Raw genomic sequence first — 16181 nt, 5'->3', positions numbered from 1 at the left:
TAATTAGAAATATCTGCCAGTAGTAAACCTTCAGTCATCAGATTTGCTTTTGGGGGGTATTAAGTTTAAGATAGTTTCATATGCAAAGTGTCTTTGTCATATCCTTCAGCCTCAATTTTGTAAGAATGAGATAAAGTAACTAGTACTGAATTCTAATTTTAATCAGATCCCCAATAATTAAATCAGCAAGGATATCATGATGCAGATGTCCAAACTTATGTCTTTGTGACTTCAACACTATATATGTGTGTGTGTGTGTGTGTGTATGTGTGTATATATATATATATGCATATATAAACACACATAAGTTTACATATACACACACACATATATATATATTTATATATATATATATATACACACACACACACATATATGTATATATAATTCCTGTATTTCAACAAATAGTTTAAAATATTTTATACTGTCTGTCGTTATACTACAAGGAATTTCTCTTTCTAGGCTTCCTACTTCATTTAGCTGGTAATAAATGGAAATCCTTTTTTTTTTTTTTTTTTTTAATAACATTATCCCTTGTATTCATTTTTCCAAATTATCACCCCCCTCCACTCTTTCCCCCCAATGACAGGCAATCCCATACATTTTACATGTGTTACAATATGACCTAGATACAATACATGTGTGCAAATACCATTTTCTTGTTGCATATTAAGTATTAGATTCCGAAGGTATAAGTAACCTGGGTAGACATATATTAGTGCTAACAATTTATATTCACTTCCCAGTGTTCCTTCTCTGGGTGTAGTTATTTCTGTCCATCATTGATCAACTGGAAGTGAGTTGGATCTTCTTTATGTTGAAGATTTCCACTTCCATCAGAATACATCCTCATACAGTATTGTTGTTGAAGTGTACAGTGATCTTCTGGTTCTGCTCATTTCACTCAATATCAGTTGATGTAAGTCCCTCCAAGCCTCTCTGTATTCCTCCTGCTGGTCATTTCTTACAGAGCAATAATATTCCATAACCTTCATATACCATAATTTACCCAACCATTCTCCAATTGATGGGCATCCATTCAACTTCCAGTTTCTAGCTACAACAAAAAGAGCTGCCACAAACATTTTGGCACATACAGGTCCCTTTCCCCTCCTCAGTATTTCTTTGGGATATAATCCCAATAACAGCAATGCTGGGTCAAAGGGTATGCACAGTTTGATAACTTTTTGGGCATAGTTCCAAATTGCTCTCCAGAATGGCTGGATTCTTTCACAACTCCACCAACGATGTATCAGTGTCCCAGTTTTCCCACATCCCCTCCAACATTCATCATTATTTGTTCCTGTCATCTTAGCCAATCTGAAAGGTGTGTAGTGGTATCTCAGAGTAGTCTTAATTTGCATTTCTCTGATCAGTAGTGATTTGGAACACTCTTTCATATGAGTGGAAATAGTTTCAATTTCCTCATCTGAGAATTGTCTGTTCATATCTTTTGACCATTTATCAATTGGAGAATGGTTTGATTTCTTATAAATTCGGGTCAGTTCTCTATATATTTTGGAAATGAGACCTTTGTCAGAACCTTTAACTTTAAAAATATTTTCCCAATTTGTTACTTCCCTTCTAATCTTGTTTGCATTAGTATTGTTTGTACAGAAACTTTTTAGTTTGATGTAATCAAAATCTATTTTGTGATCAATAATGATCTCTAGTTCTCCTCTGGTCATAAATTCCTTCCTCCTCCACAGGTCTGAGAGGTAGACTATTCTCTATTCCTCTAATCTATTTATTATCTCATTCTTTATGCCTAAATCATGGACCCATTTTGATCTTATCTTGGTATATGGTGTTAAGTGTGGATCCATATCTAGTTTCTGCCATACTAATTTCCAGTTTTCCCAACAGTTTTTTCTAAATAATGAATTTTTATCCCTAATGTTGGAATCTTTGGGTTTGTCAAAGATTAGATTGCTATAGATGTACCCTTTTTTGTCCTTTGTATCTAATCTGTTCCACTGATCTACCGGTCTATTTCTTAGCCAAAGCAAATGGTTTTGGTGACTGCTGCTATATAATATAGCTTTAGATCAGGTACACTTAGACCATTTTCCTCTGACTTTTTTTTTTTTCATTAGTTCCCTTGCAATTCTCGACCTTTTATTTTTCCATATGAATTTTGTTGTTATTTTTTCTAGGTCCTTAAAATAGTTTCTTGGGAGTCTGATTGGTATAGCACTAAATAAATAGATTAGTTTGGGGAGTATTGTCATCTTTATTATATTCGCTTGGCCTATCCAAGAGCACTGACTGTCTTTCCAATTATTTAAATCTGACTTTATTTTTGTGGCAAGTGTTTTGTAATTTTTCTCATGTAATTCCTGACTATTCTTTGGTAGATGGATTCCCAAATACTTTATACTCTCAACAATAAATGGAAAACCTAATAATTTGTGTGGGTTTATTGTATCTCCTGCTACATTGCTGAAAGGATTCATTATTTTCATTTTGTTTTAAGCTGATTATCTAGGAGAGAAACAAGAATAACCATGTGGTATGTGTGGTCACCACTAAACTTGGAAGTAAGAAGACCCTCTCACCTCAGCATCTCCTTCCAAAAATGTTGCAAAGGAGTGACTGCTACAGTTTTTAAATTTGTAGAAGCTGAAGGACTGTAGACTTTTGGAATGCATGGTTGGGGTAGAAGTAAATGCATGGTTGGAGTAGAAGGAAGCAAAAGCTTTTAGAAAGTGTGGAGTGCTAGATTAGTCAGATTAACTTTACATGCATTTTCTGTAAGCAGCCAATTCTTTTCTTTTGTCTGGTATTTGAACCTTTTACTTTTCTGACTTTTATTATTCTGAAAGTAAGCTGTCTTTAGAAAATCACTCTTATCTAATGCTGTCATCCTGGTGTTTTATCTCTTGTCTCATGTCAATAGGGGTTATTGAAAATTCAATCAATATTGTGGAAATATTGGGGAAGAATACCTTCAGAAGATGCTAAGATAAAAATAAGTGAAATTCATCATCAGGTTTTAGAAAGAGCAGACATTCCACATACTGTATACATGAGATAGGTCACTCAATGTTCCCATTTTGTTCTTCTATCCCATCAGGGAATGGTGATAGCTCTTGATTTTTACAATTTATGCCTCAAATAATTTTATTAAAAGGTGGCAGTCAGTGAAGATTAAAGAAAATAGGAAAAACAAAATAGCTGTGTTATTTTTGTCCCCTTGCTTTTAATAGACATATTAGTGCAAATCCAAAAAAGTGGTACATCCAGTTTATTTTTTAGAGGGTGGCTCAGAATTTCATCCATCTATTTTCTTGAAAATTATTCTGAGCCCAGAAAATATTCATACTTCTCTTAAAAACAAAACAGAGAGTTAGAATGTTTCCCAAGAAGGATCAATGGGAGACTGGATAAATAAATACTATCACCTCAAAAATATTATAAAGGAAAGAAGCTCCTGAAAAGGAAAATAAAGAATAGCTTCTGTAATGACTACATTCTCATCTTTATTAAGTCTTATGAAAATCAGCTACTGATGTTTACATTGTATCATTCCCCAAAATATTAGCAGGGGGTAGAAAGGCTTTGGCAAATACTACAACAGACTGACTTTACAGTTACATAATTGATATAAAGGAAGGAAACGAATGGTAACTTTTTGTACATATTCCTTGGTGACAAATCATCTTACTCAGCAAAATCACTGGGTCTTATTTTACATTCTCCAGGAAATCTCTCATGGATATGTTCATTCATCCAATCACATTTGATAAATATAATAATAGATATAACATTCACAAATTGGGGAAAAATTAAAGTTTCAATTTTGTAAATAAGTAAACAAGATTGGATGGATTGTACCAAGGTTACAACTGTAGCTATAACTATAAATTCATTGATTTTTTTCCAGTATAATTTGACATCATTACTAATAGTTAGTGTCTGTGATATGTAAAATATTTCAACAGAGCAATTGATTAGTTCTACTTCTCAGAAATTATGTAACATGACTGTTTTCAAAATGCCATTAGATTCAATTGACAAGGAAAGACATTGTGTTAACAGAAAATGAAAAGCAGAGAAGTGAGATACATTTAAAACATTTTATTAAGACTACAGCAGCTAAGGAGCTAAATCACTGTGAGTGGTGAGGAAGAACTTGAGAAGATCTGACTTCTCAGGAAGTACTTTTCCTTTTCAGGATCTCCAGGGTATTTCTGTCTGCCCTCAGAAGGATCACATAGCACTTGGGAACAAAGATGCAAGTGAGAATCCCGGCACTGGAGGTCAAGATGGCAAAGACTTCCAAGGCCACTATGGTCTTGCCCTTGGAGCTCTGGTAGGAGGGCAGGAAGGAGATCCAGACGCTGCAGAACACAAGCATGCTGAAGGTCAGGAACTTGGCTTCATTGAAAGTGTCTGGCAGGTTCCTGGCCAGGAAAGCCACAGTGAAGCTTGCCAAAGCCAGCAAGGCCATGTAGCCCAGGACACAGTAGAAGATGAGGAGGGAGCCCTCGTTGCACTGGATGATAATGAAGCCAGGCTCAGAGTGGATGTCCATCTCCAGAAAGGGGGGATATGTCCCAAGCCAGATGCCACAGAGACACATTTGGATGAGGGTGCAGGTGAAAATGAGAGAGTAAGATGCTGTGGATCCCAGCCAGCTCCGGAGCCTGCTCCCTGGTCGGGTGGCCCTGAAGGCCAGAACCACAGTGATGGTTTTAGCCAAAATGGAGGAAACGGCCACTGTGAAGACAACTGCAAATGTGGTTTGGCGCAGCAGGCAGGTGGCTGTGGTAGGATGGCCGATGAAGAGCAAGGAGCAGAGGAAGCAGAGACTGAGGGAGACCAGCAGAGTGTAGCTGAGACTGCGGTTATTGGCTTTGACTATGGGGGTGTCCCTGTGCTTCAGAAAGATCCCCAGTACTAGCACAGTGAGCAGGGAGAAGCAGATGGCTGCACTGACCAGAGTCATTCCCAGAGGTTCCTCATAGGCCAGGAAGGTCACAGTCCTAGGAAGGCAGTGATCTTTCTTCTTATTGGGATATTGATGGTCAGAGCACTGCAGGCACTCCTCTGCATCTGTGAGAACCATAAGATAAAGCATCTCATTCTATCCCATAGAGCTCAGTTTTCTATCTCTAAGAAGGCACAGTTTTAGGAATTCCACATCAAACTCAGCCTCATTTTATTCTCCCCCTTCTAAGTCAGAAGATCAAGCAGGAGTTCTGATGATACTATATTTAAAGCAAATCACAAATGTTTCACACTGCATAATTTCTATAATGATCATGAAATCTAAAAAAATCAGAATATATGTTGTTCCCTAGTTTCCACAACTTAGTAAATCGAAGACTTTTCAAACCTGCTCCTTCATGTTTACCCTCATTGATGTCATGATTTTATTATGTGTATATATATATATCTGTATAGATATCTATCTATCAATATCTATATAGATATACATATATATCTATATATATATACAGACACATCACTTTAGCTTCAGAGATAATTACACTCACAGAGGTGCATTTTATACATTATACTTACATCTATCTACATATCTGTATATATTTTCTTGGATAAATTATAAAATCATTAACTTTGAGATTTCTTGGTACTTATGGGTTAAATAACAGCATTTTATCAAATTGCAAGATAATTTAGCTTTTATTCATTAGTCAATAGGGGTTATTGAAAATTTAATCAGTATTGTGGAAATTTTAGGGAAAAATACGTTCAGTAGGGGCTGGGATAAAAATATATGAATAAAATTCATCAGGAGGTGTTAGAAAGAAGGGTGACCAGACTTCCCACATACTATATACATTGGATAGTTTTCCCAATGCTCCCATTTTGTTTGTATGTTAGTACCCTAAAATATTACAACATCCTAATGTTATATCCCATCAGGGAATGGTGATAGCTCTTGATTTTTACTATTTATGCCTCAAATAATTTTATTAAATGTTGCAATCAGTAAAGATAAAAAATAGGAAAAACAAAAAAGTAAAATGAAATAGTCTTTTATTCTATCTTCACTATTCAAAATAGTAGAATAGTAGAATCATGGCAACAGGTTTGTGTGAACCAAACAGTTCGTATTTCATTTATAAATATTAAATAGTTTTTATTCTCTCTATATTTACAGTATGAAGTTCTGATTAGGTCCATACACTTAACCTATGTCAGAAGGACTGTGTGATAGAAATATTGAAATTTATAAATTAAAAAACATGAAAATAAAGAAAAGATGAAGCTAATTGGGAAGATTATCCAAAAGTTTGCCTTTGAAATGAAAAGATTTGATGGGTTTGATATATTGAAAGGTACGATTTATCTGAGTCTAAAACAGAATGAAGATTTTAGTGATAGCCAGGAGTTAAACAATTACACAAAGCCCATAAAATAGGAAGCATATTACTATATACATTGATGACCAGAAGATGAAATATAGATTTTAAAGAAACCAAAGTCAGATGAAGAGATTAAACTAAGTCTGAGGAATCCCCTACCCAGGCAGGGGATAACTTTGGCTTTTGATGGATTAACACAGAAATATGTGAACCTTTATAAAATTAGTACCAATACTACAATTATTATTCTTAAGAATTTGCAAAGGGTATTACCAGATATATTTTATGAGGCAAGGAAATCTCAACCTCAACTATAGAACCATACAGCAGAGGAGATTTTTAAAAACATTATTAATAAATATCTTTCCAAAAATTTAAAGAATTTAAAAAATTTAAAGAAATACAGTGGTTCCTCCAAGTTATAATTACTCCTATACAAATTGGATTTATATTAGAAAGGCAAGAAGAATTCTACAGTTAGAAAAAAATGCCATTAAATTTAAAATATCCAAAAGCCAAAAAAAACCCTCATCATATCCTGAAAAATACTTGAATAAAATAAAGCAAATACTTTTTTTTTCTCAAAATGTTACAGAAAGAAAAGTGTAAAGAACTTTTAATATCATAATGATACATCTCAAAATGGCAAATATGGTTTACAAAGGCATATCAACGCATCTTTCTAAGTGTAAGAAAAAAGTGAAGATGATAAATCTACTTATTCATTGGAAGACTCAGAAATGTGAGTAAGAAGATTAAAATAAATGAAATTAAAACATAAAGGTAGGAAAAGAAGAGGTAAAATGGTTCCCCTGATTGCATGATGACTTAGGGTATCCTAGGGAATTAACAAAGATAATAACTAGGAAAATTAAGAGGACCCTCAATGAGGCTACATACACAGCCCTTTAACACAATACATTTATTTATAAAGAAAGTATAAGACAAAAGGAAATTCCATTCCAAAATAACTGCAAAGTATATAAAATATCAGGATATCTACGCAACTAGTCCAAATCCTTACATTAATTTCCTTATGAAGAACTCCTTAAATAAAGATATAACAATTTAAGTAACTGGAGAAATAGTGTAATCTTCTGTCTTGACCACAATAATTATAATAAAAACTAAAATCTAAGAGTTAAAAGAGGCAGAAGCAAGGGGTGAGTGAAGTATAGGAGTGGAGGACAGCTAACAAAAGAAAATAAGACATTGTATTCAGTGAGTGGATCCACTGACTGAGAACACCAGCTTTAAAGCTTTTGGACACAGTGATTTAGTAAACAATGCATACCTATTACATAAAAAATCAGGTCCAGGGCCCCTAAGCTTTGACTCTGGACCTCAAATCCATTGGAGTGGACAATGGACAGTATTTTGTGATTCAAGCTTGGTTGAATCAGAACACCAGCTCCAAGGAAAAGAGACTTTCAAGAAATGTACTCAGAGTCCTCTGCTTAATCTTTTAAGACCATTTCTAGAGTACACCCTACACTCCATGTTAAATTCATCTATAGTTAGGTAAAATCTAGACTTTAAATTCTCTACCATTAAATTTTGCCTTAATAGTGGGGAAGATTAAGATTGAGTTTTGATTTTGATTAATCTTTCCCATGGAAATGGGAAAGTTTACAAATAGGTGATAAGGACAGGGAAACATTAAGGACTGCAATAGTGTCAAAATACTGGTATATTTTTGGTATCTTGAAACTGCGGATCCTTCTGAGAATTACAGGAATGAACCAAAAGCACAACGAATGTAAAGGATTGAATAAGTGCAGTATTAGTTCTTCTCAGTGAATATTATTTTGGCAAGTATAAATTGCTCTGATCTATGATTCCTGCTCACCCTCCCCAGCCCCAAAAGATAGATTGGGTGATACTGTGGGAGGACAGACTCACCTGTTTGGTTGGAAATCTTCCCTGTAGGACATAGATTGCATTCATAGCAGCAGAAGGGCTGGTTTTCAAGGGTTGTCTTTTGATATCCATGGCCACACTTCAGACTGCACACAGAAGTTGGAATCTGTGTTTCCATTATAGAGAGGGAGAAAATGTCACAGTAAGAATGACTGCTGAATGATAAATGCCCTGAGGAGATGATGATTTCAAATTTCTCTTTTGGGAGACATTTAGAGCAAAGTGTTTGCAATTCTGCAAATCACCATCCTGCAGATCATAAAAATGATATAATTCACAATGGAATATTCTTTCTGCATTTCCATCTTCAACTCCAGATCTTGTTTTCCCCAGTAGAACTGCACAGATTGTCCAGGAGATGCAATCAAGCAGCTTGGATTATTTTTTAATTGTTATATCTTGCACTCTATTTTAAAGGAGATAATATTGGAAATATTCATTGACCACAAGGGGGAAATTTTTTTCTTTAATTTCCCAGTCTTTTTTTCTGTTTTGATAAAGTATCATGACTGTTTGAGTCAATCCTAAATTTGGAGGGTCTTCAGTATAGTTTACTAAATAAAGAGTTTAGCTTCATCGTGTCCAAGTAAGGATCAATAGATTTGATTGAGTGATCTTATTCTTGGACTGCTATTTGGAACCTACTCTAGGAACCATTATAAAGGGTAAGGTGGGATTTATCAAACCATATAGATAAACTAAACTGTACAGATACGTGTTTGAAATCAGTACAAGACATAACAACAACAAATTAGGAATCCACATTTTATGGTGGTTGTTATCTTAGGACACAATTTTTCTAAGAACATAAAATCAAATCTATTTGAGTATTTCCTTTTTAAAAATTATTTTTATTCATGGTTTTTATTCTCTAGATGTCAGTTTCTCTTTACTTTGGATTGTTTTTATTACTGGAGAAGAATTTTAAGAGGCTCAGAAAATATAAGGGACATGTCTTATGTCACAGAGGCACTATTTCAATTCAATTCACTTTAGTTAATTTCAGCAAATATTAATTCATCACTAACCACATGGAGACCACCTTTCTCATAAGTCTCTTAACTTAAGTTCACAGGCCTCCCTATCATATCCCTAGGCTTGCCTTCTCAGCCTTCCTTTTCTCTAGATGCCCCTCTTTCCCAAAAGTCAGGATATTTAGAAAAGTTATTATTATTATTTGTCTATTTTTAAAGTATTTCCTTACTTCAAATACACTTTATCTACAATGCTTTCTCTACTTTATTTTAAAATCTGATGAGATTAGGGGGGGTTGTCCTCAAATGCACACACATTAGTTATGCTAATTTTTACAGGTCTCAATCCTTCATAGAAAGAAATCCCCTTGCAGAGTGGATGAAACATAGCAGTGGAATTATGAAGAACACAAAAATAACTTGAACATTTTGAGGACACACAATCAGCACATATTATTTGTATAGCTATAGGATCATTATGTTGGTTAGTCTTTGGAACAATAGGATCTTTTGTGGGAAAAATTTCTTTACCCCCACTCTCTACTCTATTGTGATTTTTCAGACTTGTTCATTTGATCGAGATAATTCAAGATTATCTTATTATGAACAATTCAGCCCATTATGTAACTTAGCTAGAAAGAATTTGAAAGTAGGATTGAAAAAAGGAAATCAAAGCTCTGTCTTACTCAGAGCTTAAAAGAAGAGCAAGCCAATCCTACTGGGTTATCACAGTGATGTTGAGGATCTCAGGTGAAAATCCTGGTACCAAAGGAGCAGCAAGTATCTGAGATTCTATACAGGTGAAATGAGAAAGCTCATATTTGTCACTGGCCACTTACTTGTTTGAAATAGTTTGGCCAATTTATCTTTTTTTCATTAATGCTGAATCTCTGAACTCCAGGGATGACTTCGCCCACCTTCACCAGTATCCCAATCTCATCAGAGAAGGCCTGGAAATTCAGGATATCATAGATCTCAGTAGCCAGGTTGGCTCCATTCTCACATGATTCATCACTGACACAATTGACAGGATCAATGCACTTCAGGAAATGGTGGAGCTGAAGGCAATGACAAGTGGTTGTTATTCCTTGGAAAAAGGAGGATTCATGCCCACAATTCATGCATGTCTATAAGCATAAAATAAGTTCTGAATTTGGAGCTTCTAAACTTTCCAAACTTGTCCAAAATCCTGGACAAAGGAAGAATAATAAAGAAAATAAATAATTATGTATTGTAGATATAGGATTTATTCCAGAAATGGAATTTCCTTTTACCAAATCAGGAATTTCTTACAAATATCTCTGAGGTCTTGCATTCCATGTTCTTTCTAAAATTTGTGATCTCCAGGAACTCAGTAGCTTTTTCAAGAAGAACTTGCTGTTTCTTCCACATCAGGTTGTGAGGACCTCAAAAATTGGGAATTTATTTTTGTCTGAAGACCTTAGAACATTTTCTAGCATACTGTTGGGGCTTAAGAAATGTGTAATGGGGGGAGGATTCTGGGAAGATGATTGAATAGGTCAGAAAATTCTAAGCTCTCCAGATTTCAAACAAAACAAAGCACAAACAGAACAAATTTGTGCCTCAGTACATACATAGACTAGTGAAAAAAAAATAAATTTGGGGATAGAACAGAGTTCCTCTTGAGAGCACCTGAGAATTCTGAAAGAAAGATGCTAGTAACTGAATTTGAAGAGCAAATACCTCCAGGCTAACTCTAAAGAAACAGCCAGAGAGGAGTCCTGGGAAGAGATGAGTTAGTTTGAAGAGAACCTTAGCCTAACCAAAGGAAATTTCACCTCCCTGACTGTATGGGGAGTCAAGGAAGACTGAGGCAATGGCTGCTGATCAGGAATGCCAGGCACAGTTGTGCTCCAGAGCATTGGTCTTAGGTGAAGAGGTACTAGCACATTTGAAGTGCAGAAGCATTGGGGCAGGGACACTGCAAGTGCTGGCACTTGCTGGAGTGAGAAACTTTTGGTTTGGGGTTCTAGGCCAGAGGGGAGAACTGAAGTGAAACCAGAGGAGCAATCTCCCAGACACCAGGTTAAAAGGAAGAAGAAAAAGGAAGAAGAAGAAGGAGGAGGAGGAGGAAAAAGAGGAGTAGGAAAAGGACAAGGAGGAGGAAAAGGACGAGGAGGAGGAAAAGGAAGAAAAGGAGGAGGAGGATGAAGAAGAAGAGGAGGAGGAGGAAGAAAAGAGGAAAAGAAAGAGGAAGAGGAAGAAGAAGAAGAAAAAGCAGCAGCCAAGTGGAAAGAACTCAACCATAAAATTTACTGTGAGAATAGGGAAGACTGTGGTTCTTCTTCAGAGGAGGAAAATGAAATAAAAACAAGCCTCTCCTACTCCCAGAATTAACAGTAAATTACTACCTGTTCAGATAGAATTTATCAAAGAACTCAAAATAGACCTAAACAATCAAATGAGAGAGACTGAGGAAAAACTGAAAACATTCATCAAAACAAAACATCACCCAAGACAAACAAGAAGATGGTCTAAAAAATTAAACAACTATAAAAGAAGATCCATAGTCTTAAACAAATAAAAAAAGTACTTTGTCTGAAATTGAAATTGGACAGAGGGAAGTTAGTGAAGCCTTAAGAGACTAAAAAATGGTAAAAAACAATGTGAAGAATGAAAAAAAATAGAAGAGAATGTGCAACATTTTATAAGAAAAACAATATATCTGGAGAACCGATCAAGAAAAGAAAACATGCGAATAATTGGACAGCCTGAAATCTTTGACCAAAAAAAGAACACTGGTATAATACAAGAAATAATCCAAGAAAATTGTCCTAGAAGACAGTATCAATAGAAAAACCGACCAATCAATACCTCAAAGGGATTCTACCGAGAAAATACATTGGAATATTATTGCTAAATTTTGAAACCTCCAGATCAAAGAGAAAATTCTGAAAGAAACAAACAATGAAAAAAATTCAATTCAAATATTCTTGAGCTACATTTAGGATTGTATAGAATTTAGCAGCAGCCAAACAAGACTGCAGGTCATGGAATAATATGCATCAGCAATCAAAAGAATTAGGCCTGCAACCAATAATATCAAGCCCAGCAAAACCATTCACGGTATTGGACAACAACATTAAAAAGGACATTCAATGCACTTGCTGATTTTTCAGGATTTTTGTCTCAATCTGAACCCAACAGAAAATTTAACAAGTAAGATCCAACATCAATGACTAAATTCAAGGGATTCAATAAGGACAAATTGTTTATTTTTTAATATGGAAAGATAAAACACATATTTGAGATTGACCTCAGTAATTAGATAGTTTAAAAGAATGATCAGGGAAGAGCTGAATGTAATCTGACTTTAAAAAGCAAAGCTAAGAAAAAGGCAAAAATAGTAAATAAGCTCTATGATTAAGGTACAGAGGAAGAACCTATATAGAGACACTTGAAGGGGAAGGAAGTTTGGTGGTTCTGAAAACCTACTCACATAGGGAATGAGATAAATAGGGAACAACACAAATATATATCATGAAGGGTATAGGATCCTCCAGAATCTAAAAAGAAATGAGGGAAGGTAATAGGCTAAGGGAGATGATAGAAAAGTGTGTAGATTTGTGGCAATGGGATATGGTGTGTAGATTAATGGAAAAGGGATAAAGAGGGGGGAAAGTTTGGCACAGGTTAAACTGGGGTATAAAAGGGTGGTTAGATTAAGGCAGTGGGACAAAGTATATGATTAATAGGAATGGGATAAAGAGGGAGTGGAAATGTGGAGGGAGAAGATAAAGATCCAGGGAAGGGAGGAGCTGAAGTAACTTGAGTAAAATTGAAGTAGAAGAGTTAGTAGTTATTGAAACATAATACACAAACACTGTAACAAGGGTCAGGAGAAGAGCTTATCAGAAAAAAAGCAGGGTTAGTAATCATTGATCTCAAAGTCAAACTTGAAGATTCACTCAAGAGAGAAATCCACATTGTATGCCAGCCATATGGGATGACATATTTTAGAGAACTTCATAGCACAGAAATTTTCTAATTGAGGTGACTGAAATGTGCTCTCTTTAAATCTAGACTCCTGATTATTTGGTACCCAGAAACTTGCTCTTTTATTATAGGCATTACTAGACTATGATCACATCCCAGGTTCTCAGATTCCCAACATGTCCACCTTAGCATCCAATTCCTTCAAGGATTAAGAATCATATCTTGAATATAACTATGGATAATAGGTTCCTTTAAATTCAAAAAAAGAAATGCACCACTGAAACAAGTGTACCCATGTACACATATCAGCTATTCCACTCCCTTATAATTGTTGGTAGAAGGTAAAAGAAATTTTATAAATTAGAAAAGCAACAAAGAACCTTGGTATATGCATTGTCATGGCCCAGGCCGCTGTAAAGGTTCTAAATTGGAACAGATGTCATGAAAACTTTCTTGCCACATTAATTCATACCTAGAGTGATGTAACAGGAAGAATAGCAACTACTTGGTGGCTCTACTAGAGTAGAAATAAATGCTTATCTGAGGTAAATTCATTTACCTAGAATTCAATTTAATCACAAAAGAAAAAATCTGGAAAAACATTAGGGCATAAGTTGCATCTCAGATTATTATTGCATCATCTATAGAACAGATCATTTACAGTTGAATTTTGTGAATACTCTGTACTAAGCTCAAGAATGGAAGAGTAATGTTACCTTCCACGAAAGATCTGGGTTTCTTCCAAGGTGTGATGTGTCTTTTGCCTCAGACTGGAACATTTGATGAAGGGCATGGGCCACTAAATATACTGCATTGTAAACATTAGAACTCACTTCTGTTATGATCGAGTCAAGATACACAGGAATTACAGAGTATAAGGAACCTTCTTCACAGAAAGAATGTACCATATCAAGATGACTTTTTTCTGAAAATCTGCAATCATAGATTGACTCCCAGAATGCCTTTAAGAAAATGTCCTCGGAGTAGTAACTGGGTCTCAGATTTTTTGTGAAATTAATGAAAGCAGGATTGTCCCCCTGGCTATGAGAAAATAATATTATCCCATGCAATTGCTCAAAAAGTTTGGAATTCGACCATGGAGAAAAATCCCATGAAGATGTGGTTACCAGCATCTTCCCACGAACCACAAAGTGCAACAATCTAACAGCAATTTCATGAAGGGAGTCTGTGTCTCCATAGATAAAAACCACATTTGATGATGATGCCATGACCCTAGAACCCAGTTGCATATCTTTATTACTTATAAAATTGTGGGGCACTGTTTCCTGAAAAGCCACACACAGACCATTCTTGGCCATGTCTTCTTTTAGATGCCTGATGAAATTTTCCCCTCTTGAGTTATCTGAAATAAGCAGTCCCACCCAAGTCCAGTTAAAATGTAGCATCAGTTGGATGAATGCCAGATGAAGAGTGCATTTCCTGCTGCCCGTCTGATAGACATATGGATACTGGTCCTTATTGTTCAGCAGAAGATCGAATAGGCCATAGCTGATCTTAATGAAAAATAAAGAAGGGTGAAATGGTGAATTAAGTTCCTTCAAAGTAGGAATTGTCTCTCTTTATATTTGTATATCAAGAAACTATCAGTGACTTTCCTAGAGAAGATAAAGTATAAATACTTGCTAATCTTAACTTAGAGTTTCAGGTCACAAAATTATACCATTATGGAATGGACCAATTAGAAGGAAATTCTGAAACTGTATATCACCAAGAATCCTTTCTCCAATGTCTCCATCAAGCCATTACTAAATCTCTGCTTGAAACTTTCCAGTGAGGGAACAGTTCCCTCTTAAAAAAACATTTATCTTATATACAGCTCTATTAATCAGAGTCTTTTATCTTAAAAATGTAACCGAATCAATGTTTTGGAACACTGATACCTGATTTTATTTTTTTTAAATACATTGACTAGGTAGAACATGCTTATTCTCCTTTGCATGAACCTGTTAGTTAAATGTTTGAGCAAAGATTCACATCTCCTCTCACTCATCTCAGCTGTTCTTCAACTGAAATACCAAGAGTTCATTTACCCAGACTTTCTATGACACTAATTCTACTCCTCTAATGATTTCAGAGAGAATGGTATCGTCTATATTCTAGAAACGTGGCTTGATCTGATAGGAAAAGATCTCTAGTCCAAACCCAATCAAAAATGGGAGATGGAGACCTGCTCATATTGAAATCTACTACTTAGATATGCATTATACATTACCCCTATACAATTAGTAAGAGTTTATGAAATAAAAAGACTAACTTTGTACTTTTCTTTCTGAAGGATTCAAAATATAAAACAAATAATTATCAGTTCAAGAAAGTGTATATACATATACATATACATATATATATATATTAGTTGAAGAAATTCTATTCATGAGTGTCCATCTTTTTTCTTAACTTCTTTTTGTTCTCTGCTGTGCAGCTTTTTTACTTTATTCTTTTTTTCTTGTTTCATCCTCCCAGCTGTATATAATTAAAAAGGATATATGTATGTATAAATTTGTAGATACATACATATACATACACACACCTCCCCACATAACCACATATCTTTCCTATTTCTGCTGACTCTTTGCTTTAATTCTACTCCTTAATTTGCTTTACTATTACTTGACTCCCTTCCCCCTGGATCCTTTCCTTGTCTTCCCATATTCTTTGACTTTATCCTTTGCCCATCTCTCCCTCCTTATTTCTTTACACATTTTGGAGAATAATTTTAACCTTCATAGTATATATGTAATATTGCCTATTTAACCTATTCCTAATGTAAGTTTTCACAACTACAAGCCCTCCTTCCCTCTTTAACGCCTCTATGCCTATTCTTCCTCTGCATCTCATTTGTATAAGATAATCAATATTTTTAAACTTAACTCTGCCACAATCTTTCTTTTGAACTACCCTGTTGTAGATGTCAATCTCAAACATATGGTATACATTTCCAATGTTGAACAAAAACAAAGAATTTGTCCATGTTGAT

At 35.1% G+C, this 16181-nt stretch overlaps 2 protein-coding genes across 12 annotated transcripts in view; one reads left to right on the top strand and one right to left on the bottom strand.

Annotated features, from left to right (window-relative positions):
- LOC141546738 (vomeronasal type-2 receptor 26-like) overlaps positions 1-16181 on the top strand; it is a 79734-nt gene that overhangs the window by 34242 nt on the left and 29311 nt on the right. For 4 of the 11 annotated variants that reach the window (XM_074274745.1, XM_074274740.1, XM_074274738.1 and 1 more), the window contains exon 3: positions 6931-7077. The exons of the other annotated variants lie outside the window; for them this stretch is intronic. The gene's annotated coding sequence lies outside the window, so the exon portion shown is untranslated. The remainder of the gene's footprint in view (positions 1-6930; positions 7078-16181) is intronic. 11 annotated transcript variants of the gene reach the window in all.
- LOC141546254 (vomeronasal type-2 receptor 26-like) lies at positions 4154-14415 on the bottom strand. Its single transcript, XM_074273929.1, has 4 exons — positions 14314-14415; positions 10069-10287; positions 8238-8361; positions 4154-5058 (listed from the first exon to the last, which is right to left on the bottom strand). Exons 1-4 carry the CDS (start codon positions 14413-14415, stop codon positions 4154-4156), a joined length of 1350 nt encoding a protein of 449 aa, XP_074130030.1.

This window comes from Sminthopsis crassicaudata, chromosome 6 (assembly GCF_048593235.1).
Source record: "Sminthopsis crassicaudata isolate SCR6 chromosome 6, ASM4859323v1, whole genome shotgun sequence".
Classification (NCBI taxonomy): domain Eukaryota; kingdom Metazoa; phylum Chordata; class Mammalia; order Dasyuromorphia; family Dasyuridae; genus Sminthopsis; species Sminthopsis crassicaudata.
The sequence above is the reverse complement of the archived record's forward strand: the minus strand, read 5'-3'. Positions and strand labels throughout refer to the sequence as shown.